This window comes from Polypterus senegalus, chromosome 1 (genome assembly GCF_016835505.1).
Source record: "Polypterus senegalus isolate Bchr_013 chromosome 1, ASM1683550v1, whole genome shotgun sequence".
In the NCBI taxonomy this organism is placed as follows: Eukaryota; Metazoa; Chordata; class Cladistia; order Polypteriformes; family Polypteridae; genus Polypterus; species Polypterus senegalus.
In genome coordinates, this window is record NC_053154.1 from 80032397 (window position 1) to 80060378 (window position 27982).

At 37.6% G+C, this 27982-nt stretch overlaps 2 protein-coding genes across 5 annotated transcripts in view; both read right to left on the reverse strand.

Moving 5' to 3' along the window:
* atp8b2 (ATPase phospholipid transporting 8B2) overlaps positions 1-2677 on the reverse strand; it is a 131210-nt gene extending 128533 nt beyond the window's left edge. Inside the window, exon 1 of one of the 3 annotated variants that reach the window (XM_039751776.1) lies at positions 2580-2677. The gene's annotated coding sequence lies outside the window, so the exon portion shown is untranslated. Of the gene's footprint in view, positions 1-1195; positions 1221-1509; positions 1704-2579 lie in introns of those variants that run through there. The other 2 variants (XM_039751768.1, XM_039751784.1) reach the window with 2 other exon arrangements.
* Positions 2678-9281: 6604 nt separating this feature from the next.
* The window catches only part of LOC120527886 (aquaporin-3-like), a 38535-nt gene continuing 19834 nt past the window's right edge, over positions 9282-27982 (reverse strand). Inside the window, exons 3-6 of one of the 2 annotated variants that reach the window (XM_039751822.1) lie at positions 27538-27675; positions 26709-26827; positions 24020-24237; positions 9282-9438 (exon numbers count right to left, since the gene is read on the reverse strand). In XM_039751822.1, coding sequence (XP_039607756.1) covers positions 9423-9438; positions 24020-24237; positions 26709-26827; positions 27538-27675 — 491 coding nt within the window. In that variant the 3' untranslated portion in view covers positions 9282-9422. Of the gene's footprint in view, positions 9439-19911; positions 20238-24019; positions 24238-26708; positions 26828-27537; positions 27676-27982 lie in introns of those variants that run through there. The other variant, XM_039751813.1, reaches the window with a different exon arrangement.

Genomic DNA, 27982 nt, shown 5'->3' on the forward strand with positions numbered 1-27982 from the left:
ACTATGCAATGTATTCTTTCATGTAAATGTAGTTTATCAACTTGGAAACTATAACTTAGTGTTTTGTCAATTATAGCCCTTTAAAGTGTGTCTATTTGGGCTCAAATGTTTCCTTCCTGGGTTTTACTCCATTATGTTGTTATTATATCCACAGCTAAGCACCATGCAATGAAAAGGTGTTAATATTTTAACAGAGTGCCATTAGATTATATGTATCTCCTAAATAGTGTTAAAAAATTCTCTGCAATAGTGAAGGCATAAGCCACCTTAATCTAGACACTTCCCTCTTCCCTGAGGCAAAGTAGTGTCTAGTAATGCTACGAAAGCAGAAAGAACTGAGAAGAGCCTGTCTGCTCCTGAAAAAAAAAAAAAAAAAAAATTTCTTCTTGACCCAAAAAAAAACATATTTTCTATTAGGCTAAGTCTATCAAATAAAAATTGACATATTTAGCACATTAAAAATGCTCATGGAAAGCTTAAAAAAAGTGTTAAAAAATAAGCTCTCCAACTTTAAAAATTTGGCTGGGCATTTCCTGAACTACAATGGGTTAAAGAGAAAAAGTGTTTCAACTATAACTGGCTTTTTGGCTATAGCAAAAAAATTCTTGGCACAGGTTCATATCCATGGATTGCATTTCAGGCTCCTGAGGACTTTATGAACAAATCTCTTAACATTAGCAAGGTTTAAAAATCTGCAATTCTGAAGATGGTTAAAGATTTTAGCTTGTGGAGGTGTACATACACATTTGTGACTTTTAAGTATTGTTATTTGGAGTCTAGGTCCAAATAGAGGTAATATTAGCAAACCAACTGTTCAAACTAATTATACTGTGCAATACAAAACGATAATAACACAAAGTAGTCAAATTTCTTAACAGTATTTACATTTGATGTTTAATTTTATTACACTTCTCCCATATAACATTATTTTTGTTTTTACTTCAACATTGGAAATTACAGATTTAAGACATGCTGCTTACACTGTACTGAACATTTTCCATAGTTTCGGGAATTAAACTACCACACCTCCTTTCCAAAGGAAATGTAAGCTTCAGCTAATATATTATTTATATTTCTCATCAGGGTGAAAATGGCACCTATCAAAAACTAAACAAAGTAATAGCGAGTTCTTTGTTAAATGCAATATTTATGAAAGGAAAAGCAACGCCTATCTCTTTGTTAATAACAGGATTACCTCTGTTCCACACTCGGGCGCTGCGTAGGCTACATTAAAACGAGATACAAGTCGACAAAGTCCGCTGATGACTCGCAAGCCGGGGTGATGTGGCGCGCGCACACACACACATACACACACATACATACATAAAAGACAACAGAACACTAGCGGGCGGGGTTGACCCGCACAGCACATCTGCACGAATCGGACACATCAGCACTCCAGCTGCGTTCACGCGCACGCAACGACATCCTCGTGCACGTCATTCACCCACATACACTACTGACCCAACGTACTAGAAGCTCACAAAAAGGTAGAGCCTGTTCCGTTACCTTTGCAATTGTCCCCGCTGTCCGCTTCCCCGGCACTCATGCACACACCATTAAGGCCGCGCTGGTATCGAATGCCGCTGAAGTTGAGCTTTTCCTCTAGCCCATTACGTCGCGGATGAGCCACCAACGTGGCTAGCGGGGTGGGCTGCAAAAACGTAGCCTGTCTCCTTAGCCCCCACCTCTCTCTCACTCACTCACACATAACACACGCCGTCTTAGCCTCTCCCCTACAATTTGAGTGGCAGAAGTGACGTCCCAGGGCGGGTAAGTTTAAAGAAAAGCGCATCATGGCGCCGACATATTTATATGGGGAAAAACGGCGACCCCAGCCGTTCAGCTATTTGAGCGGATATATTGTGACTAAAAACAAAACTAAAGAATAGGGCATACATTCATCTTTCAGTTTTTTGAAGATGTTATTGTAAGTAGGTAAGAAGAATCAAACAAAGACAATGCCGGTATTAATATAAAGTGGTCCGGACAAACCCTCCCCCGTTTGCGAAGATACAAGAGGGCAGTTAAAGCGCCACACCTGGTGTCTGTTCTCGCCTGAAAGATTTCTTCAGCGGGTTTCGGAAGACAGTCTGTCAAACGTCTTAAGGGTTCGTAGGTTTGAATTGAATCGAACGGCTCAATTTCTAATTAGAGAGAAACAAAGGTAAATAAACAAAGCAGTAGATTTTAATTAACCCGTTCGGTGTGTCCCGATGCCTATATCGCCTGCATGTTTTCAATTATCTTCTTACATCAATCTATTATTTAGATACGCATATTCTTAAGACAATTACAAAAAAAAACTAAGACCTTAACAAATGCGATCGTCTCCTGCAATAAATAAATTAGCATTAAAGGTAACATCGCCTATTGGCATCTTCTCTATTTTTTTTACCTGCAGTGAACTGAGTATCAATACGCTTTGAGTTTGATAGTTCAAAATTTACCCGTCAGGAAATGATCTCATTTTAAAGCTTATTAGCAGATAACCAACTTCATTTTTATTAGCAGTAGTAGTAATAGTATAATATTTGTTTACACGTTATATTTTATATTTCTGTTTCGCATTAGCCTACCTGCAGAGTTAATGCTTTTGTCGTAAAGCATCCGCTGTTCCGAGTAGCTTACAGGTCAAGGAGCAGCTCCAGGAACATCTTGCAGTGAAGTCTTTGTGATAACGACCCTCCCTGTGTAAGGTACTAAAATTAAATATGACCTTATTGATTCATATCAAATTTCACGGCGTATTTCCGATTCGAATCATAATAAACAGGCGTGCACTTTTGTCTGTGTGTATTTTTTTTAAGAATGGGAAGTTATTCTAGTGCGCCAACCTATAACAATTTAAACTTAAAAATACGTTTACATCCACAACCTAAAATATTTGTAAAACATGTGTTTTTTTTTTTTTAACTACACACCACCGCAGTAATTAAAATTATATAGATAAGTTCAATGGTGAACCACACAAATAACAAAAATATTAGAACAATAATAAAGTGTACTACGCATATTTTTTTTCTAAAGAAATTCATATGGTACACCGGCTCCACCACGTGCTGAACTTGTAAACTGCAGATAATAAGATCACTACCAGCAACTTCGGGAGGATGGACTGAATTTTGCACTGTTAATGTATTATTTTCAGTTGATATTTATATTAAATTGTTGTAGGACCGCCATAAAGGTAGGCAGGTAAGTCGGTACAATTGTTTAATCAAAATATATACAGATTATTTTTTGGAAAAATTCGAAACTCGGGGAGCATGTGGTAAATAGGCAACCAATTAAGAATTCATGAATTAGGTGGGTTTAAGAGAAATGCGGTGAATAAAATTGAATACAAATGAATGTGACTGACATCATAGTGCACTGGACTATTATTTCCAAGGCAGTACTTGGCTACTGTCCATTGTTCTTGAGGGTCAACATCACAAAGGTGTGTTAGAGTGGCTAGGTAAGAATAAGTGTGCCAGTGATGGAGTAGTTCATTCATTGTGCCTGAAGCTACTTCTGTACGTGTCCCTGTGTTTAAGTAAATGGCTTTAAAAATTTTAATAAACTATTTTTTTTATTTTTGTAATAATCACCTGACCAAAACCTATATTGCATAAGCCATGTAAGTATTGTTTAAGTAGATCATTTTTATGTTTCATTTACTGATGTTGTTAACTGTACCATAGAGAAGTCAATATATGAGATAGACAACCATCCATTTTCTAAACCTCTTATATAGTTTAGGGTTATGGCAATAAATTGTCCAAGGTGGAAACCAACTCTAGATCATTGCAGGGTTCACTCCCGTGCATGCTTGTTCATATTGATCAAATTTAGATTTGCAATGTTTTTGTGTGTGTATATGTATATGTGTTTTTCTGGTGTGTATGGGTGAAACAAATGACTCCACGTGTAAGATATAAAGCTGTTCCTACTGCTGAGTGACATGTCTGCATGATAGTGACCATTAGATCTGCTTGTAGATCCAATCCTTGTACTGTTATTTCTGTTTTCTCCCTATTAGTGTTTTTGTGAGTTAAACTTTAAATTTAGGCTCACTTGCATTACCTAGAGCGTAATATTTACAGAGTGCAGTAATGAAGTCTGGTGCAGAAGGACTGCAGTGTTTCCTGATAATTGGATCATCTTATGGTATAATAACTGAATACTGCATTTAATTGAAAAAATATTAAAGAATGATCCAAGTGTTATTCAATTCTCATTGCTGACTGACATCTCAGATCAACATAGTGTTGAAAGATGTGAAACATAAGGAAAATATTGAGAAACTGAGAGGCTGAACCTACAAAGATTGGCAAGAGAGGAAGAAAATGTTTTTTCTTTTTGACTCCTGCTCTGTTCTATAGCACTTGTTATAGTTTCAGAGATCTTAGACTCCAGTCTTGGAGGGTTACAGTGGCTATAGGTTTTCATTCTAACCTTTCAGTGACCTGTTTTTGCTGCTAATTAAATTCTTTTGAATTAATTTTAATTGACTAATTGACAGACACAATAATTGTTTCTTTTTCCTTAATTAGCAGCCAAACAATAATGAGATACAAAATGAACAAAAACATGACCAGCAAATGGTGACCATCATAGAATATCTGCAAATAAAAATGGTGGAGGTCTCAAAAATATAGATTTGCTCAGATCCCCAAAACATTTTAACAGCGCTCTTAGAAGAGTAAAGAAAAAATCAGCAATGCACAGTGAACACTGCTGGAAGCCATGGAATTAAAGAATGGGTTTAATTCACAACAAGACTCTGCACCTAATTAAGCAACTGGTTGGAGGGAAATTAGTTGGAATTTGAGGACCTGGCCAAGTTGGTCTTCTATTGGCTCACTCACTTCACGTTTCATTTCTGTTTAAGGAAAGAAATGAAGAGATTCCAGGGAACAAATCTTAATAAACAGGTCAATTAAAATTAATTAAAAAGAAGTTCATTAGCAGCAAAACAGGTCACTAATTAAGAAAAGGGTTAGAATGAAAACCTGCAGCCACTTGGGACTTCCAGTTTGACTGGAGTTTGAGATCCATGGTTTAAGTGGCTGTGATAGCTGCACTGTTCCAAAGTAAGAAAACTGATTTGTTGTACCCACTTCATAAAAAGTATTTTATAGCAGGGATCATATTAGTTAGTGATGATGTGATGCAATAGTTGTGAAGAGACTTGGGTCTTTTACTTGCCAAATTTTGTGCCTTGTTAAAGTAGCATAAATAACATTAAAATGCAGGAGGTAGTCAACAATCATCCAAATACACTGTAAAAATTCTAAGCTGTGAAATGTGAGCTGTTTTGCTGATACTTTGTATCAGTGCTGTCTGTGGGGAGTTAAAACATTCTCCCTGTCTCTGCATGAGTTTTCTCATGTTTTCCATTTTTTTCCCAAATCCCAGAAATGTGTGGCTTAGCTTGGCTATCATCTATAAAATGTGTGTGAGGGTTTGTTGTAGTGGACTTATGCAAGTTTGTTTCCTGCCCTTCACATGGTCCTGTTGAGATAGGTGTTAGCTCCTCTGCAATCTTGTGTTGGAATAGGCAGATTTGTAAAATTCATAAATAAATTAAAAGTTTACATATTTGAAGTGAAAGAGTTGGCATTAGTGTTCAGCATAGTGGTTAACACTGCAGCCTCACAACTCCATGGTTCTAGGCTTGATTGCCTGGCTGGACAGAATAAGGTTGTATAATTTTCTCCAAGCACAAAGAGGTAGTTATGTTGATGGAAATCAAACATTTTCATGTATAAGTGAGAGCGAGTGTCACTTGGATACGGGAACTGAGCTAAAATTGAGATGAGCATTTACTGATACACATGCGATTCGCTTTTACCCTTTAGATATGAGCCAACTCTTCATGTACACAAACCCTGTATCTCCTAAGTTTAGGAGAATTGTTAAAACCTTTCCTCTTTAAGACAGCAGGGACAATTAAATATCAAGTGCTTGTGTCTGAATACTGAATGGGCTAAAACATAAAATGAAGTTCGCAAATAAGAACAGGTCATTAGGTCTTACTAGCATGTTGTCTTAGCTAATATCAAGACTTGTCAGTAAATCTTTCAGTCAGTAAGTGTGTAATCATTTCTTTGTATTCCTGATTGTTTGATTAAAATAAGAAAAAAAAAGAAATATAAGATACTGAGTGAGCTGGGGTCATGACATGGCAGTATTGCATGGTGTCTTCTGATGTAGGAACTTGCTTCAAAACTAGATGTAGAAAATCTTCAGCCAAAGTTAAAGAAACACAGCAGAGTGACACTTGCTTGGCAGAAAGATGAAAGGCCAAACCAGGCCAGAGGGGCGAGTAATGGCATGAGAGTGTGAAATGCTGTCCAAATGCTTTCACACGTACTTGGTGATACAGAAGTCTGTTAAGGGAGGCTCATATAGGGTGATAAATCTTGGTTTCTGTTCCTGCTATTAAGCATATATAAATTAGTGTATTTATTGTAAGATATGTTTAGCTAAGGTTCTTTATTGGATGCTTTCAACAAAGTATCGTTTCTTTTTAGTGTATTTAAAGAAGTAGTATCAAATTCAACTATCAAATAAAAAAGTGATCAATTAAAAGTGTCCAAACGGTAGAAGTTTTACATAAATCATTTTATTTATGGTGAATTACTCTCATCTCATTCATGGCCAGGCCTTTCCCTTAGGAATTCAGCTTTCCATGATAATGAACTGACTACTTTTTATTTTACTGCTTTTATGAGTTTATGTTGTGCAAAGTGCATTCCCTTTCATTTAAATGCTGACCTCATGTGATGTAGTTACTGCCATGGCACCAAACATACTCTGGAGCCTGTCAAGTAAAGCAATTATAATATTATTAATAATGCTACAGTATATGAAATAAGTTCTATATTTATTATACTAACCAAATTTTATAATTATTTCCTTTGCTGGGGCAAATCCATGGCTTGAGTAAGCTAAGAGTAAATGGCCCAGTGGTAGAATCTGAAACTGGGAGGAGATACTCCAGCACTCTGCCTATGACGGAATTAAGTGAAAGTTTAAGAGAAGGTCTCTTGCCATTCCATATGAAATTTAGAAATGAGTGACCTGATCTGAAATTTTCAAGTTTGACTAATAAAGGGATGAAAGTTGGAAGGAAGTGGGCGGCACGGTGGCACAGTGGTAGCGCTGCTGCCTTGCAGCAAGGAGACCTGGGTTCGCTTCCAGGGTCCTCCCTGCGTGGAGTTTGCGTGTTCTCCCCGTGTCTGCATGGGTTTCCTTCAGGTGCTCTGGTTTCCTCCGACAATCCAAAGACATGCAGGTTAGGTGCATTGGCAATCCTAAATTGTCCCTAGTGTGTTCTTGGTGCGTGGGTGTGTGTGCCCTGCGGTGGGTTGGCGCCCTGCCCGGGGTTTGTTCCTGCCTTGTGCCCTGTGTTGGCTGGGATTGGCTCCAGGTGACACTGTGTTAGGATAGAGTGGGTTGGATAATGGATGGATGGAAATTGGAAGGGAGACATGGCAAGAGAGATCATTGATAGGTAAGAAGGAAAATTTTGTCCAGTTTATTTTATAGCCAGATAAGAGTTCAAAGGACGTATATGTAAAACATAGCGGATATCAGAAGGAGCATTGCCTAATAATAAAAAAACAGCATCTACATATAAGGAAATTAAGTGATTTGTAGTGTGCACATTTCTGGGAGTAAGACATTTGTTGTTATGAATGACAGTAGCTAATGGATCAAGAGATAAGTTGAACAGAAGACGGAAAGAGGGCTTCCCTGCCTGGCCCCGCCAACAGACATGGAAAGGAGAGAAGATATCTGAGTCAATCAGAAAAACTGCAGAGGGAGAGAAGTACAGTGTTTTAATGATATAGTTTGGGCCAAAGCCTATCTTGTTCAGAACCCTTCATAAAAATTGCCAGTTCATAAAATAGAAGGCCTTTTCTGCATCAACACAGAGGAGAGCTGATGGATGAGAAAGGTTTTGGGTGGCACTTTCAATGTATGAGAGTCTGCACTCATAATTAGAGGCTGGAACAAGAGATAATCAGCCTGATCCAGGTGAACAGGACACCAGATGACTTTATGTAACCGCTATGCTAAGACCTTGTCTAGTAAATTAATATTGGTGTTCATGAGGGACAAGGGTCCATAGCTCTGAGGTCTTACATCTACATTTTGAAAATCTGTAAAAGTCACCTAAGCCTCCTGGTGACTTGCAGTCAATCTTGAGTTTTGATGACCATTTCAAGACATCACTTTACTACTTATAGAACATCACCACTCAATTGGAATACTGAAATTATCTTTTTGTTGGTCTTCCTGCTTGAAGTATCAACCAAATGCAACAAGATGTGAATGCTGCTGAATGAGCAGATGAGCATATCTGCCCTCATCTGACTACATAAGCTTCCTTAACAGTATAGTATTATGTTCAAAATTCTCCTTCTGATTTACAAACCGGTTCATTTCAAACCCCCAGATTATCTGTCATTGTCATCTTTTCAAACTCTCAGACACCTGAGACCCTTTGTCCCTGGACTTGTCTCATTTCCAAACATTCATTTCACAATTCTTGTTCAGCACCCATTCATCTTTCTGACTCTGTCTCTAAGAAAATCCCATCCGGTATGTTAATTGGTGTACTCATTCAAGTCTCACTTACATCTACCTCTTCTTTCATGCATTTAAATCCACATGTTAGTAATACTATTTTTATCCAATTTTTCTGCAACAACTACAGTATACTTACTAATCAGCCACACACTAGTATTCGCTTTAAGTTGGGTAATTCCATTGCTCGGTCACATACAAACACCCTCTGGGGTCGTTACAGTATATAATGTAAACACTGGCTGATGTAAAGCAAAACACTCAAATCGCAAAAAAGACAACCCCAGTCTTAGCAGAGCAGCCTACAGGCAGAGTAGAGGAATTCTAGATTGAAACATAGAATGCGTACTGTAAATAGAATGAAATTAAGGAAACATAGAAGTTTTGTGGTAAGGCAGTAATACTTATTAATCATGGCACTGGAGAGTGATAACGTGTTTCATATTGATTAGTATATGCAAGTAAGATTTCACTGTATTCTGTACATATAACAATAAGGACTTTACATAAACATATAATTTACACTTCCCTACCTTTTACACCACCCTACCTTGAATCTCCACTTAAGGTCAAGTGGATTCAGAGATAATGAGCAATCTTTAATTTTCTGCCATTGGTTGCAAAAAACAAGAACTGAAAATAACAGACACTTGATACTTGAGAAGGATAACAAAATAAAGTTTAGTGGTTGGCTTTGAAACAATAGGCTTTGGAGAGTGGTCCAGTCACAAAGTCAGAGCTCCATAATGTGAATAACTCATCTCCTGAATGAGATAACACCTTTTGGGAGCACATCACTTTTATAGCTCCTAAACCCAAAGGAGAGTGGTCAATTGCCCTCAGTGGGTGTCTTCTCTGTGAATGATAAGAGAGAGAAACAAGACTTAGCAATTGCACCCCCAGTTTCCCAGTGGTAATGCTTATCTCAGATGGGCCTGGAAGGTGACTCTCGAACATGCATGTGTGATATTCCTCAACAGTTTTCTCCCAGGGATTTATAATGCTGCTTGTTGCCTTGTTGGTCCATGAGACAGACAGCTCGAAGTGATTTAGATCATTGAATGTTATAGGACCAGTGAAATTAACAAATTCTGGGAAGCAAACAGAAATTTGTCTCCCACCATACTAAGATGAAACAATTTAAGGTGATAAAGGTTGAGTCATTTTTTGTAGAAGAGAAGCTTTTGTGCCAGGTTCAAGAAATAGAATTAAGTGACAGCTAAACAAAAGAAGAAATTTTAAAAGGTAAAACTAAAATATGTACATTTATGTAGCAGGGCTTCCTAAAATGTGCAGACTTCTGCACATTTTGAGCTATGTAGACCAGTAACTACAGGTTTGGGAGTGCAACATAATTTTCTGGAATAGGATGGCTTTGTACAGAAATAGATTTCTGGGGAAAATGATCACAAACCTGCAAGTTCACTAAGCAAGGGGATTTAAAGGGAGATGTACATAATAAGGGACACAGTAAACAGGCTTTTTACAAAAACCATTGTAAAAATGCAAAAATGACTGGAGAGGGACACCCCACTCTCAGGTTTTTAGAGTGGATCAGATCTGCAAATAAAAAAGAAGGTATTAGATAATGCACATTTAAATCATGAAAACATGAAACACAGTCTCAGGTCTGCAATTATGATGTGTTGAAATTCATAAGTGGAACCAAGCAGGAAAGGGGCACGAGTGTCCACCAATTATTTAGGAAAACATGTGAATATATTGGATTCTTTGTGACTTTCCACCAGTCACCAAATGTGAATATCTCTCTATTAAATAAAAAAAAAAAATGTGTGTATAGCGCCAACATCCGGATTGGATGTTCTTTTTTTTCAATTCCACTTATTCCAGGCTGATAATTACTTTCCTTATTTTCTGAATTTGCACCTAGATTATTCTTTTTCTTTTTTGTCTCTCCAACGCTTTTGGGTCTCTTTTTTTCCCACGCTGCTTTCTTCTTCACTTAGTCGTCTACGTTTCATTTATAACATATTGTCCTTATAGACTTTATATGTGCTGAGAGCCCTGGATCTGTGTGTGCTCAAAGCCAAAACACGACCGAGTGTGTTGCTGCCCGTGCTCTTGTTTGGTTGTAAGTAGGGCATGTCTTGCAACAATCTCATGTTCTACGTCATCTCGAGACTGTACTGGGTCAATCTCTTGGCACAAAGTCTCATGTTTAAGGTCCCCACGAGATGCTCCATGGCCAATCTCTTTAGTCTCACAGGTCTTTTAAGTGTCTTCCATGATCTTAATGTAAACATCATGTCTCATCGCCCTACTTTTTGTCTCCAGGATTTTTTTTTATAATAGAGAGATATGGAGCAACAAGGGGACTTGCTGTGTATCTCAGTGATGAAGATATAGAATGATCTCATTAGAACTAATTTGAATAAAAAATGTATTTCCTGTCGCAGAGCTATAGGTCAGGGTTGTGAAACCTCAGCTTTATAGCTACCAGAGGTCATGTGCTTCAGGTTAGGTCTCATTCTGATCCATTTAATTATGAAAATACACGTTAAACGTTAGACCACTGTGAAGAAGGAGGAAGAGGATTTATGGAGCTTATTACATAATAGTTTAAAACAAAGCATTCAGTGACATTTTTAGACTAATTCAAATATGATGATAATCATATGAAGGAGTAATGTTCAGAGAAGAATACATTTCCAAACCCAAATATGTAAACTGTTCAATACCTAGACTAACAGAAGAAAGAATGCAAACTGCAATCTGATTCAAAGGTAGACAAGATGAGTTTGACCAGCACTCAAAAATCTTTAAATAACTCCAACACAGTCAGAAAATCAAAGGGAGTATTGCCAAAGAATAAAGAAATTGTCAGCATACAGAGTAACAGTATCCAAAGAGTGTTTAATTATTCTGTGCACAAAATGGACAGACATATGACACAGCCAGGGGCATGAAGAAGAGAGGCCAACCAAAAAGGGGGGAGAGAGAAAATGTCTGCCCAGCACCTCTTTTTATTTGGAAATAATTAGATCAGTTATTTGTGGTAGTAAAGGAAAAAATGGAGTTAACCGTGGTCCGTACTTATAAAAACCAGCCCGAAAGCCCATGTGATGAAGGTCTTCCTTTTATTAAGTTCAAACAATCAAAGATTTTCTCAAAATCTAGCAGTGGGACTAAAGGTTTGAGCGGTATAGGAAGTGCAAACAAGCTTAAAGTTGCCAGTCAGTACGCATAAAATCGGTTTTATCAGATTGAATTAATTAATGAAAAACTGTTTGAATTTCCAGATGTTGACTTTAGGTAATACTGTTTATTAAAGGCAGAGGACTTTAGTTCTGACACCTGAGTGGTTCTTATTTTGTTTTAGCAATAGTGTAAATGCAAACTTAATGTCTGTGGAGAATGGTTTATTTTGTATATTCCTGACTGAATTACTTGAATGTGCATAATTGCTTAAAAATTATTTAAAAAATGTAGAAATAACACCACCAAGGCCACATGTCCCTTTGTGTGATGTGTAATCTCTTTCACCTATGCAGGCTATGCCAGGCAACTAGGCAAATTCTCAGGTACTGTGCATCTGTGATTAAAGTAACCTAAAGCATCAATGACCCTGGTTGAAGGCACACACCTGGAAAGGAATCCGTGTGAACATGACGCTTGTGCAAGTGGACTAATGTTTAGAAACTTGGGTAACGATGAATGAGTGTCTTATTCAACTATACTGCAAAATCTTTTTCTATTGAGCTAAATTTCGAAGAAGTGCCTGGAAGTTTGTTGAATGGGGTCACTCCTCTCCATCCAAGCCATTTTGTTATGCTCACTTGCCACTAAGCATGGCCACAAACAATAGGGGTCAGTTGCCAGACAATTAGCAGTGAAACTGCAGGGAGTTTGATGTATGGTGGTTTCTAAATGTCTTTTGAAATGTTGACTTACTGGAGCAGTCTGGAATAATAAAATCAAGTAATAATGTAATTGTGAATTTCACTCAATTATCAATAAATAGCATTATGTCTTGAATCAGTCCTTATAACTCATTAAGAATATACAAAATAATAATTTAACATACTGCATAAATACAACAAACTCAGCAATGGTTGCTAACTACCTCTTTTAGACAGAAAAAGAATTGTAATCTGTGTTCATGACTCTTTCACATACAATTTATGGTTACTGCCTTCTTGCCAGCAATGAGAAGTCATGTGTGAAAGCTATTGACCGTAAGAACTGTGTGAAAGGGGATTTTATGTCTTTGTGTTCAGACATGTCAAAGCGAGCATCAAGTAGAGCTGCATCTTCGGAAGACACTTGGGGAAAATGAATCTTATCTAGGAAGTAATCAGTGATATGATGAATCTCGGGGTATTGTGAGATATTAAAAAAAAAAAACAACAACAACAACAAATTGGCTATTTATTTTTGATTGTGAGGCAAATATTTAATTCCTACATGGGCACAAAGCCAGAACCCTGCTTAAAGTCGTACTAGGGAAACATAAGCAGAGTTGCACGTGGTGAACTTGGACCACTAGTTGTTGTCCTAACAGTGATTTCAGTTCAGCTCTTACAGTGCATACTTGATCCTTGTACCTTGAATTGAACACAAAACGTGGCAGGTGTTCCAAAGAGCTAACTTGGCCTGAAGCTGTTTTAGCCTTACCTTTAAATGATGTGATATTAAAGCCATTGAGTTGCCTCAGAAAAAAAAGAGTACAGAGCTGTTTATTTTTCATTACAGAAATTTTATGTCTCCACTTTGCAGCAATGTAGAAGACTTTTGGAAAGCTCAGCTAACTGCTTTATGAAGAGATAGCAACACCGGGCTGGAATTAAAATCAGTTAAGTGGGGGATCAGCAGGCAAGACATAAATGTACAAGGTATCTTAGATTGTGTTTTGTGACTGTTTGAAAAAATAAAAAATCATTCACAGAGGGATTTAGGATACAAAAAAATATTTCTGATAAAAATATGTAAGTGCAGGTAAGGGTATTTAGACAGAACAGGTAGACAAAAACCTAGAAGCAGATCAAAACTGCATTGGCATTAGTGTCAGATTATATTAAACTATCTACTGTACCTGTCGAAAACGGGTAATAGAATAATTTCAAAATATGTGCATCTCTTGCCCTATGTGCACCTTCAGTACCTTTGTCACCACCTGTATGGTTTTGTACTTTCCATCATTGAAGGAAACTCTCTCAGCATTTTTTCTATGCCGTTTGCCCTCCTTGTGTGTCTAACACTCACACTCCCTTGTTCAATCACATCACCAAACCCAAGCTGACCAATCAGTTTGCAATGAGGGACTGGACACACAGACCTACGTTTTTTTTATAATATAGTAGATATTGTTAAAAAAACAATTAGTTGCTGGGCTGGTTGAAGGAAAAAGGAAATCTTCATTGGAGCATAAACAGAGACAGATGGAAAACTTGCTTCCTTCAATTTAGGTTAATGAATCTGGTTGTTACTAGTACTTTTGTCCCTCACTTAATTAAAGAATTTTAACGCACAACTTACTCTTATCTGTGATGCTGAGTTTTGATAGGAACCGAAAAATCGGATATCCAGATAATGCTTACAGACATATCTTACAAAGCTTATAGATTTAAAGTGGTTTATAGCAAATGTTAAAATTCCAAATGGTGCAGCAAGGTGTGGCAGTGTGATTGACAGTTTGGTGTATTCAGAAGACAGATGTCCCTCAAAATGATTTAAGTATTATTCATGATTAAAGTTCTAAGAGATACAATAATAGAGAAAAAAGACTCACATGACGGATCATTTGAATGGCTGAAACTGGCAGAATATATTAAAACATTGTAACATTTTTGTTAAGAACAGCCATTCAGTCCAGCAAGGTTTGTCAATGCTATTCACATGAGTCCTTCATAATAAATGACAAAGTTGTGGTTTATAAATTACTACTATCTACCACATTGTGAGGAACACAATGTGTAAGAGAAAACATTGTAATGTTTGAGTGAAATTTACACTTAGCAAGTTTCCATTGTAGTGTGCGGCTGGGGGACCAGGGGAGCAAGCATGGCCAGAGCGTTACCTCCCCCGGGATGCTAGGTGGCAACCCCCCTTGGTTGCAGCAGTGCCACTAACTCCCACAGGGCTTCATGGGAGTTGGAGTGTGGTGCAGCCCTGTTGAGCTCTGCAGGCGCCACCCGGGGATGCTGCAGCAGGAGCTGCTGAGCCCTTATGGGCAGTTCTTCTGCCACACCCAGAAGTGCTGCCAGAAACGAGTAACCAAGCACCTGGAGCAATTCCAGGTGCCTTATAAAAGGAGCCAGCAGCCACTACTCGGAGAGCCAGAGTTGGGAGGAGGAGCGACAAAGCTTGACCCGAGGAGTAAAAGCCAGGGATTAATTGTTTGTGCTTTGTGATATGCTTTGAACTGTGTTATACTTGTGGGAAACAGGGAAGGCGTTTCCCACAAGGGAAAAAGAAAAATAAACCTGGTGTGCCTTGAATTTGTGTCCCAGCTCGTGTTAAGATGGTGGTGCCAGCCTGGTAGGCCACATCATCTATGTCGTAATGCTAACGTTGAAAAGTTTTTTAAAAATAACAGGTACAATACACTGTACTAACTCCCTTAATAATTCTGAACATATTTATCATGTCATTTGTTAATATATGCTTGCATAAAAGTTCATCTCCTTCAGTCTTTCCTCATAGCTCAAACCTCTGAGCCTGTTGGTACTTCTCTAGACTTTCTCTAGCAATTCTGGTTTTTTTTTGTTTGTTTTTTGTTTTTTTTTAATAATATGGAGATCAAAGCTGCATACAGTGTTCTAGATGAGACCTTACTAGTAGAGTGTAGCTTAAGCATAGCCTCATTTAACTTGTACTTTATACATTGTGCTATGTAATCAACATCCTATTATCATTCTTAATGATTTCTGTACACTGCTTGGATGCCCATAGTTTAGCGTCCCCTTTGACTCCCAGGTCCTTCTCATAAATCACACCTTTAGGTTTCAGACCTTCTATTGTGCATTCAAATGTAACATTTTTACCTCGATATGTAATACCTTACATGTACTCATGTGAAATTTCATTTTTCACAATTTTCCCCAAGTATGGAATTAAAGCGTGTAAAAATTGTGTAATGATTCAGCTGATTTTTGAATATCTGGAATTCCATCTAGTTTAGTATCATCTGCAAACTTAGATAGCTTATCATTGTTATTCTTATTAAGATCATTGCTATAATTTAAAAAGAGCAGCAACCAACACACTGATCTCAGAAGGAAACCAATTTTAACACAACCTAATTCTGAAAAAGTTTCTCACACCATAATCCTTTACTTTCTGTGTTTAAACTAATTTTGTTGTTTGAACAAAAACCTTATCAAATACTTCTTATAATAAAGGTAAATAATATATTGGGGGATGAAATTGTGTCCTGATTAGGAGGTCCAGCTCCTTCTGTCTTAGGTCAATAAATGAAGGCCACTTCCTATCGTCTGCCAGTTTATGTCCCGAGAGCCCCAGAAGAGATGGGACATCCCAAGACAGGGGAAAGTGACAACAGCTGGCTTTCTGGTGTTCTTCCAGGCTGCGGAGAAATGTTGATTAAAACATTAGCAACTGCAATCCCTTATGGCGTGGAATGGTATTGTTTACCTTTAGGGATCCCAGACCGTGTCACCTGAGCACTCACATCCAACTATATAGTGTACCCTCATGACGTTATGTGCATCTTGGCCCAGCTATAGACATATACCTTTCAAGTTCAATACAGAAGACCAGTAAGGTGATTACCTTGGGCATTCTCAGGTATGCTGACTTTTCAAATGTTATTGTTTGACAAGATTTCCTTCAACTTCAATATATCTGCTGTTCTCGTATAAATAAATGAGCTTTGCCATCATGATGTTGAGTTGCCTACACTTCTTCTTAACTTTTAGAATGTTTAGCCTTTACACCTCACATTATTGTACACAGCTTGGTAAACAGTCTTTTAATGTTATTAAGCATCAATGATTGCTTGCTTATGAGATTTCACATTCACATATGCAGAACTGGGATCTGATAAATGAATAACTTGAGTAACTGCAGCCCAAGAAGACTGGAGTTGAATACCTCTAATGTATAATTTAACCAATATTTGTACTTGGCAGTTTTGTGGAGTTAGATCAAATCTTTTTACCTGGAGATGTCCGAATCTTAAATGTGTGTGAGAAGGATTGTACTCTTGTGACCAACAATACATGGTAGGCTTGAAGTGTGTTCATATGAAGGAAATGCCTCTCTCATATGGCATGCCAAATTATCATTTAGAAATTTTAATGTTTTAAAAACATCTCTAAATGATAATTTGGCTTGCTATACTCTTAAAAGCTATGTTTACCTGCGACAAAACCAAAGCAGTCTAGGAACAGTAAGACCTACATCTTTGCATAAGAAAGAGTCCTACATGGGAGGCACACTTTTATGTTGTTAGCATATATTGTAATGGACTTACTGAGTGTTTTATGTTTCCAAACATTGCCTTCTGGGGCCTGGAGCCTATAAAACATCTAAAATAAACAGAGTGTTCCAATGTATGAAAAATGCAATTACCCATTTAAATCTGCCTTCAAGAACAAAAAGCTTCAGTCATACATCACTTTTTATCTAAAATTCCAGACATTACATTAAATAGCAACATTAAGCATAGCTTATTAAAATTAACTGATTAGCTTGTCAGTCATTTTAGATTATATTTGTAGAATTAGACACAAAAGAGAAGTGCATGCTCAGCAGAATTCGAAATGTGGATACTAGCAGATTTGAATCACAGAATACATTTGAAGGTTGTGCTGTCCCGAAATAGTAATTGTAAGTTTATTTTTTTTATTAGCAATTGCATGTTTAGGATAATAATTCAGTCATATTGATTTAAACACTGAATTATTGCCTTTCTAAAAGGAGTCTCATCTTCTGTTGCATAATCACATTGCATTCATATTTCTGTCTTTAGTGCTTCCAGTTACAAAGTGTTCACACTCATTAATGGCTGTCTAACCACCAGAGTAACTGCTGAGCAGATGCCAGTCTCACTATGATCTGTTAGTAGCGTGGTTAATGTGCAAATAGTATACAAGAATTAAGCATGTCTAACTCAGTGTTATTCTGTATTGGAATGATAAGATAATGAACACAGAGCAAAAATATGGATAATGTATGTAGGAAAAAGGCACCTTCTAAAGTAAGTGCACTATTTTTAGTAGAAAACTGAGTACTGAGATATGACAAAATCAGAGACGTACAGCAGGTATGTTGAAATATACTGCACTACAAAGAGTAGAAATGTCCACAGTATAAATGTACATTTTCATTTAAGACTAAAGAGACTTAATGGTTATGTTAACGTTACACTAATTGAAAGCTTATAAATTGGCAATGGGACTTGCTTTCATTAAATATAAGAAACCTTAGTTGGCTTCTTAAGCTCTTATTAAATTTATTTCTTCAAATGAGTTTAATTGTACTGTTCACTAGATTTTGGATTTGAGATATTGCAGCGTTTGGTGAACTGCAGCATTCTACACAGTTAAAATTTTAAACTGTATGCATTTTCTATGTGAGTAAAGACAGAAGTGGCAAGTTAGAAATTTCTGTTCATAGTGTCTTATAGAAAACAACTTGAGTTTAAAGTGACACTAATCTGTGTGTCTAGTTGCTTTTTAATACTCTTCTGCTTAGCTTACATATCTGCATTTAAAAAAAAATTGTAGTTCAGCATGTAAGACTTAACTGAGACCACAAGCAGGAGCAAACTGCAACAAAATTAAATTTGTAAAAGGAGTGGTTAAAACAAGGTTGAAACATGTACAATTTTGGCAGCCATACATGAATGGTCAAAGAATGTGCTGAATCGATAAGAACAAAGCCTAATTCACATATCACATTTATCACAAGAATAATGTGAGTGACTGCATGTGGAACAAAGAATTGTCATGAGATGTGATGACCTAATTAAAGCTAAACCACCAGAAATGGGCAGACCAAAGATATCACATCCAGCCTATGCCTAGAAAAATCCTCCCAGTTCTGCCAAAGGTGAACATACAATTTTTGTAGATTCAAATGAAGAAATGTGAGACAATTTTACTGTTCAAAGTATAAAGTATATTTATATATGTATATAGGAGTGATATCTGCATTTAAAAACAAGTGAAAATATATCTTCTTTTGTGCTATATTTCTCTTAATATGTATTCTGTAGGAGGGAAAGGTGATTGTAGTAGCTGCACTTGTAAAAAGAGCACATTCCTCTTTTATATAAAAAAAATCTGAAAAAAAAATAATTGTGCACAATTAAAGATTTCAATATTGTAAATAAAACTGATTCATGTATGCCTCCTGTATGTTGCAAGAGTCTTCAGAGCATGGTAAAGGGGTACCAGGAAAAATATACATCGCAGTCAGCAGAAGGCAAGGAGGGGGTCTCGTCTATGTTAATTGGGGAGATGCCCTGCAAATGTCAGCTCAGGGGGCACAGAGATAGAAACAGGGCAACGCGAGCGTTGTTCGTTTAAAACAAATCCCACAGTCACCTAGAAACAGCAAGGAGAAGCCCTTTACAATATATGTGGCCTTCTGCTACGTCTTATGGTTCAGAGGTGACCTGGTGACAACTTGTCCCTTCAAATCGGAGCAAGAACTCAGAACTGTAAGGACACCTGTAACTGCTAGATAGAGATCTAAGAGTATGGGGTGAGGTATTGCAGAAGACATTTCTGACACAAAATGTTAATGTAAACAAGATTTTGTAAATGGTGACTGGAGATATCTTAAAAGCCTCTTCTACAGTCTACTACTTGATGTACGGTTGGTAGTAAAGGTCTGGCAAATGGTGAATTGGTGAGAGGAAGACAGGTAATTGAGAGGAGAAAGAGAGAAGGGAGAGACTGGAATCCAAATGTTACTTACAGGTAGGCAAATGAGCAGCCAAACTACTCAACAACATGAGACTAACCTTAAGTATCCCTAGAGGATCTCTAAAGTTTATGGTTTTGTGTTGAGGTTATTTTGTACCCATCTGTACCCAATACTCTGTAGCCTTTTGTTTATTACTAGTTTTCTAATAATCATCCTTTTTTTCATTTATTTTTGTTTCAGTTTAGGGACTGCTCACGACTGTCCCTTATCGTCCACAGCACTAAAACAGAAGCTGTTCCATATATTATCATCTGCAACTGAAGACTGTACAAAGTGACCTTATGACAAGGATGGAAATTACTTATCCTATACTTTTTCATTTATACGTGACTATCGTAGTAGAGTTCATTTTCCCTCCTGCATTTTACTTTATTCATGAGTCTACCTCAATCAATTCCAATTATAGTCTTTTTCTGGGTCTCTTTTAAAACCTATTGACAATACATTCTTCATTACAAGATGAGTTCTTCCAATCAGAGTTTTCTGACTGTCCTTCCTGAAAGGAGTTGTTGATGATGTGTACTTTGTCAGATGCTGTAAGTGTTGTTAGATTCCTTTTGTTGGGCTTCCATTCATCCAGATCAATGTCATATTCAGTTTTGCCCCTCTCGTTTGTCTGTTTTTCATCCTCTTCTCTTGAATGGTGAATTTCAATGAAGAGCAGATAAATGATACATCCCAAAATTGCACCAACCAAAGGAGCAACCAGAGGCACCCAACACCAATAATTTCCTGCCCTGTTGAGAAATACAATTAAATGTAATAAAGGCAAAGATAATGACTAGAAGAAGCAAAATATTCTTGTTTAAATGAATACAGGCCAGTGGAAATGACCTCTGTAATACTGTAATAAAGACATTTGAATGTCTGATTCTTCAGCATCTCGCATCCGCCACAAATTCTCTTCTTCACCCAGAGCAGTTAACATGTCAATAGGTCAGTTAAAGATGCAGTAAACATAACTCTGCATTACATCATGCAGCATTTAGACACCTCAGCTACTTATGCCTTCTGATGTCATACAGAGCTTTCCTTTTTTATCTGTTAGTGTAACCAGAATGAATGCACACATTAGTGACTAAAAGCAGCCAAGGTATGCAGAGGAACCTTGAGTCCTACCATAGTAACCCACCACTCGGACACTTTATAATTACAAATCCTCAGAACATCTGTTTACATCTGTTTGTTTACAGTTGGAACTCCGGTTAAGTGGCTTACTCTGGGACAGGACTTCAACCGTCAACCTTAAGGCTTAAAGTCCTATTGAGAGGCCATCACCACATTCTTTTACAGCATGAAGGCTTGCTGCAGTAGTGTTGCATTTCTGACTGTAAGTTTAGGAAATAGGAAGGAAGGCATAGTTAATCTCATGGAGCCATCCACAATAAAACTCTGCCTAGTAACACTGACATAGGTATCCCAGAGGGCAATTATACCAGTAAAAGGAAGAATATAGAGACCGTTTATAGGATGTAAGTGAAGGAGTGGTCTAGTTGGAAGAGACTATAGCAGCAGGACTGAAAGGGAAACTAAAGACTTTACTTTTCCCATAAAAATGGAACTCCTTTTTAAAAATCTATCTATACGTGAATGTCCCCTAAATGTTACTCAAGATATAAAATGACTCATTAAATTGTAGGTTAAATGTAAATATATAGTACCAGGAGCCTCTGTCAGAAGGGAAGGCACTCAGGTTAGATACATGCTGGCAATTAAAACATTGTGTTGCCATGCCAATGTACAGTATAAGTGGTGCAATGCAGGTGGGCAGTTGTAGTACTAGCAGTAGTTGTAGTTGTAGTAGTAGTAATAGTGGTAATATTGTCCTAATCTCGACTTGATATTATTTTTGAGAATCTAAGTGAATAAGGTGGATGTGCTGGTTGAAATGATTTGCCCATTCTTGTCACATTGAGGCCTTTAATGACTACTTGTGTGTCTGTCTGTGGAGGGAGTGTCGACTTCTTTGAGATGTTTACTTACCTTGGCATTGACATTCATGTCTCTGGTGATTCTTCCTATGAAATTAGTGGACTGATTGAGAGAGCATGGGAGATCATGAGGTCGCTGGAAAGGGGTGTGTGCCACTCCCGATATCTTTGCAAAAGGATGAAGGCCCAAGTCTTTTAGAGTCCTGGTGACTCTAAAGGCACATTACCTGCATTGTAAGGGAGCATCAGTTAACGGCACTACAGCCATGTGGCGTAATTCCATGAGTGTGGCCGGGCTCACAGGATCCTTATTGTTGAGGACACAGGCGGCTGGACCAGGTCAAGTAACACCTGGTTGTGACAGATAGTCATTTCCAGAGGGTGTGACTGGACCATGTGTCTGCCGTGGGGGTTGCCAACCTGGATCCCAAGTTGTTTCATCGAGTGTTGTTTTCATCGTGCGACAAAGCGCTGTAACAGTGCATGTTCCCCAACCTGACCTACCCTGACCTGGCCTGTCACAATTGTTCTAATGTACTGAGTACAGTAAAATTCTTGTACATCGAAGGTGGGCAACTACAATTTCCCAGAATAATATAGGGCAGACATCCCAACATTTTCCTGTGTGACTTAAACATTCAATAGAATAGGATGTGACAGAATGTGCTGTCCCTCAAAATATGGCAGAAACCACAGCAGGGCAAGATCTTTAGGCTAATAGGATGTTGCAGTATATTGCACAATGTGAAAAGTTAAAGTCAGAAATGTTTATGCTAAAACAATACTAGCTAAGGTCATAACACGCATAATGCATGGTGATTCTAGGGTCATATATGGCAGAGCCATCATCGAATTCCAAAGAATTATCTACAGTATGTGCACCTCCATCTATATGCTGCCCCTCGGCTTCCTATTTTGAAGATGCTGGCAGCACATTTATCTAAGTGGCTTTTAATTATACTTCCTGATAAACTATATTCTGAGTGAAAACCTTGTCTAAGTTTTCTTCCATTGCAATAATGTCTAAATAAATGAAATCTGCATAAGCTTTTTTGCAAAACCAACAACAAAAATATTCATACTACAGAAGTACAGAAAATGAAATCGTGAAAATGATAATACTGAGATAAAAAATGGCTGTGTACAAAGCAAACAACATAGTTTGCCATAATTTGTGCATCGCATTAAATAAATGAAAGTATAAAATAAAGTGGAATCATTCACAATTAAATGCTTATTTTGAGCTGTGAAGTAGTGAAGGTATTATTTTGGAAATCTAGTGCATCTCACAGAATTTATTTTGTGGTGTGATTACATTTGACTACTGACTGACTGTCACAAGTTTTGCTGATTTGCAGCAGCAGTCAAGTTTTTCCACACTGACATAATGCATTCACTCATACAGAGCCTGCTCTGCATTAATACATACAGTGAGGCATGATGGAAGATGAAGCATGAATAATGTACACCAAACAGTTGTAAGCTAGTATACAGAATATTTGTAGTATCTGATTGATACATAGGTAGCAGACATACTTACTAATTGACCCAGCTGAACTCTTGCATAAAGTAACAGATTATGCATTACAGGTAACATCAGGAATACTGAGTATTACAAATCAGAGATAGTATCACTAGAAAAAGTCCAGAAAAGGGTGAGTAGGCTGATTTTGGCACTGAGATGACATAATTGAAGTGTTTAAAATTATGAAGGGAATTAGTACAGTAGAGCTCTGCTGTTACTTTAAAATAAATTATCAAGAACATGGAGAAACAAATAAAAACTGGTTAAGGGCAAATTTTGCTCAAATGTTAGAAACGTTCACACAAACAATCAGACACATCAAATACATCACCAAGTGATGTGTCAGAGAGTAGGATCTTACAGTAGAGATCTTCAGACTTGATTCTGGAGAATATTATTGGTGAGCTTTACTGAGCTGAATGGCCCGTTTTCTTCAAAGTTCTTATTAGGTTTGCCAGTGTACCAAGGGCTACTGGTGAAAGATGAGAGGTGGTGTGTCTGGAGCAAGTGGAATGCTACTCTAACCTTGGAAGTAATTCCAGTCTTTGGTGTGAAAAACACAAACAATTTTAATGCCACCTAAATATTAGAGATCAGTTCAGTTTGAGGGCTTAGTATGTCTATTAGAAGACACAAGCGGCACCATTTTTTGTTGTTTTCCCATTTATACTTTATACTGGTCATTTATACTTTGTTTTGCTCCTTGTTTTTATTATTCCCTTATATTTTATTTTCTCTAATAAGCAACCCTTGTTATGATATGGTAGGATCAATGCTTTTTAGTAAAGGGCACATTTTTTTAAATATAAGAGAAATCATCTAATTAAGAAACCATTAGAATGAAAACCTACACCCCTGTGGATGTCCAGGATCATAGATGCCTGCACCTGCTATAGTAGTAGGCTGCTATAGTAGGTTGCATTCAGTACATTGTGTAAATAAGTGATAAATTTGCAAGGATCATAGCAGGCTGTTTAATTTCACTGTTATTATCAGAACTGCACAATGTTCCGAAGTCACAAGGGAGCAAATTTCAAAAATATCATTTACTTCTCATACTTACGTGAAAACATCCAAACCCCAGCCAGCTGTATATGTGAACAGCCGTGGTCCCAGGTCACGGGCTGGATTGATAGCATAACCACAATTGGATCCCATTGCAATTCCAATTACGAGAACAATCATTCCCACTAATGCAGGTTCCAGTCCCTTTGGAGCAGGTGAATTACGAGTGTCAACAAGAGCCATAAGACAGAGAAGCAGAGCAGCAGTGCCAACCACCTAGAAAAAAAAATCATAATAAGACCAATAGTATTTTATCACAAAATGGTGCTTTCATAGTGAATATGACAGTGTTTCTACAAAAAAATCAGCAATCATGCAAAATGTACAGTTATCCTAGATTTTACTGTACTGAGAATGCTGAACCCTGTTACAAAGCACATGAACAGGAATATTTATTTTTCAAAGGAATAAAACAGAATGCTATGAATTTTGAGACATTAAGCACTACATTAAAGTGACTATCCTCCTGATATTCCCCATGGTGTTCTCCCTGTATCTGCATACAGGTGCCGGTCATAAAATTAGAATATCATGACAAAGTTGATTTATTTTAGTAATTCCATTCAAAAAGTGAAACTTGTATATTAGATTCATTCATTACACACAGACTGATGTATTTCAAATGTTTATTTCTTTTAATTTTGATGATTATAACTGACAACTAATGAAAGTCCCAAATTCAGTATCTCAGAAAATTAGAATATCAATTAAGACCAATGCAAAAAAAGGATTTTTAGAAATGTTGGCCAACTGAAAGGTATGAACATGAAAAGTATGAACATGTACAGCACTCAATATTTAGTTGGGGCTCTTTTGGCCTGGATTACTGCAGCAATGCGGCGTGGCATGGAGTCGATCAGTCTGTGGCACTGCTCAGGTGTTATGAGCCTTCAGTTCTTCTGAATTGTTGGGTCTGGCGTATTGCATCTTCCTCTTCACAATACTCTATAGATTTTCTATGGGGTTAAGGTCAGGCGAGTTTGTTGGCCAATCAAGAACAGGGATACCATGGTCCTTAAACCAGGTACTGGTAGTTTTGGCACTTTGTACAGGTGCCAGGTCCTGTTGGAAAATGAAATCTGCATCTCCATAAAGTTTGTCAGCAGCAGGAAGCATGAAGTGCTCTAAAACTTCCTGGTAGACGGCTGTGTTGACCTTGGACCTCAGAAAACACAATGGACCAACACCAGCAGATGACATGGCACCCCAAACCATCACTGACTGTGGAAACTTTACACTGGACCTCAAGCAACGTGGATTCTGTGCCTCTCCTCTCTTCCTCCAGACTCTGGGACCTTGATTTCCAAAGGAAATGCAAAATTTACTTTCATCAGAGAACATAACTTTGGACCACTCAGCAGCAGTCCAGTCCTTTTTGTCTTTAGACCAGGCGAGATGCTTCTGACGCTGTCTCTTGTTCAAGAGTGGCTTGACACAAGGAATGCGACAGCTGATACCCATGTCTTACATACGTTTGTGCGTGGTGGTTCTTGAAGCACTGACTCCAGCTGCAGTCCACTCTTTGTGAATCTTCCCCACAGTTTTGAATGGGTTTTGTTTCACAATCCTCTCCAGGGTGCGGTTATCCCTATTGCTTGTACACTTTTTCTACCACATCTTGTCCTTCCTTCGCCTCTCTATTAATGTGCTTGGACACAGAGCTCTGTGAACAGCCAGCCTCTTTAGCAATGACCTTTTGTGTCTTGCCCTCCTTGTGCAAGGTGTCAATGGTTGTCTTTTGGACAACTGTCAAGTCAGCAGTCTTCCCCATGATTGTGTAGCCTACAGAACTAGACTGAGAGACCATTTAAAGGCTTTTGCAGGTGTTTTGAGTTAATTAGCTGATTAGAGTGTGGCACCAGGTGTCTTCAATATTGAACCTTTTCACAATATTCTAATTTTCCGAGATACTGAATTTGGGACTTTCATTAGTTGTCAGTTATAATCATCAAAATTAAAAGAAATAAACATTTGAAATACATTAGCCTGTGTGTAATGAATGAATCTAATATATAGGTTTCACTTTTTGAATGGAATTACTGAAATATATCAACTTTGTCATGATATTCTAATTTTATGACTGGCACCTGTATGTCTGCATAGGTTACTTTCATGTTCTGCAGTTATCTTCACACATCTCACATTCAGGTATGAGGATAATTGGTTGCAATTAATGGGCTCCATCAATTAATGGGCTCCATTAGTGTAAGTGTGAGTGTGCGTGTGAATGACTATTGCAAAGGGCTGACACACTGTACAGGCTTAGTTCCTGCCACGTGTTTGTTGCTGCCAGCATAGAGTCTGGCCCTGGCATCCCTTGACTAGATAAGATAGTTAGAAAATGGAGGCATGTTATATCATGAGAGCACCGTGGTGGTTCATTTGTTGAAACTTCTGCCTCACAGTTCCAAAAAACTGGGTTCAAATAATTGCCAGGTCACTGCATGTGAAGTTGATACATTCCCTCTAAGTGTATATGGGTTTCTCTAACACATCCCAAGGACATGAATGTTAGATTAATTGGCAGATACCTAAGATAGGCTGGGGTGTCACCCTTGCTTGGGTTCATGACATAAACCGAAAAAAACGTCAGTGGAAACTTTGGATTCCTGTTCTCATGAAATGGAAAAAGTACAGTCAGTGTTACAGATAGAAGGATGAGTCTTCAGACAGTGGGTGTAACTCACCTGGTCTACAAATCCATTTGCTGTTGTCAGGTATGCTGCAGGGTATGTTGCAAAGATATAGGCTGTTGCTGTAGGGCCGGTGACAGTCAGATTGCCACCACCATAACTCATGATAGCGTCTAAGTAACAGAATATTGAGATACATCAGTTTTCTAGCCATAGCCAGAGGAGAAGAACACACATTATTTTCTGTGACCCTCACTACTTTGCACACATATATATGCTGAACTTAACATACTGTACATATAATATAAAAGCTAGCAATAAAAGCATATCACATTTTAGCATGTGATATATGACTGGGCATGAGATGAATGGATGTTGGAGACTTTCCACCTAAACGCAAAAGCTTTTCCAACTAACAAAAATAAATTTCAAATAATAATGTTTGTTGACCTGTACAAAGGGGTTAGATTTCTTAAAAATGGGATGTCTGACCAGGTGCTCAAAACAAAGTATGTAAAGAACCGTTCGGATTAGCAGATAAGTTCTTTAAAATATGGTCATACCTATTTAGTATGTTTTTAAAATAAAGATTTTTCCTGCCATTATAAAAATATCTCACATGCTGCATAGTGCCTGAAGCTCACTTATATATAGAGTAAATATGACGTAAATATGTTTTAAATTGGCATGCAAAGAAAAATGCATTCTTTTTTACCGCCATATTTCTTTGTCTTACTACTTCTATTATAGGCACAGGCATTTAGATGATTCCATAGAACTGTCATTTTTAAAGAACACATTTCAATATGTTTGTTCCTTGCACATACACTAGGAAATATTTTCTTATACATTACTTAGAAATCAATAATAATACAATTCTCACCATAATACTGTGCAAACACAGTGGCAGCTCCCAGGTATGCACCAATAATCTGAGATAGCACGTAGAAAGGAAGCTTGCTCCATTGGAAGCGACCAAGTAAACAAAAAGCAAGAGAGACTGCAGGATTCAAATGGGCACCTAAACAAAATCAAAAATACAACTTTTAAAAGCCAGATATGCTATGAAAGTTCAATAAAGAAGAAAAAACTATCGCCTTGAGTTAACAGGTCGGATTGGTCTCAAATTATTCTCTGTTTCAGAAAGATCTTCAAGCAAAGTAAATGTTAATTTTTGGAAAATTTCCACCTATGCATTATCAAAAGAGCTAAATCCAACTCAGGGTCATGGGGTTAAAGGCCCTCCTAGCAGCATAAATTTAGAAAAAAAAAACACATAGATACAGGGAAACTGTGCAAATACTACAAAGAGAGAGATGTGTTTAATA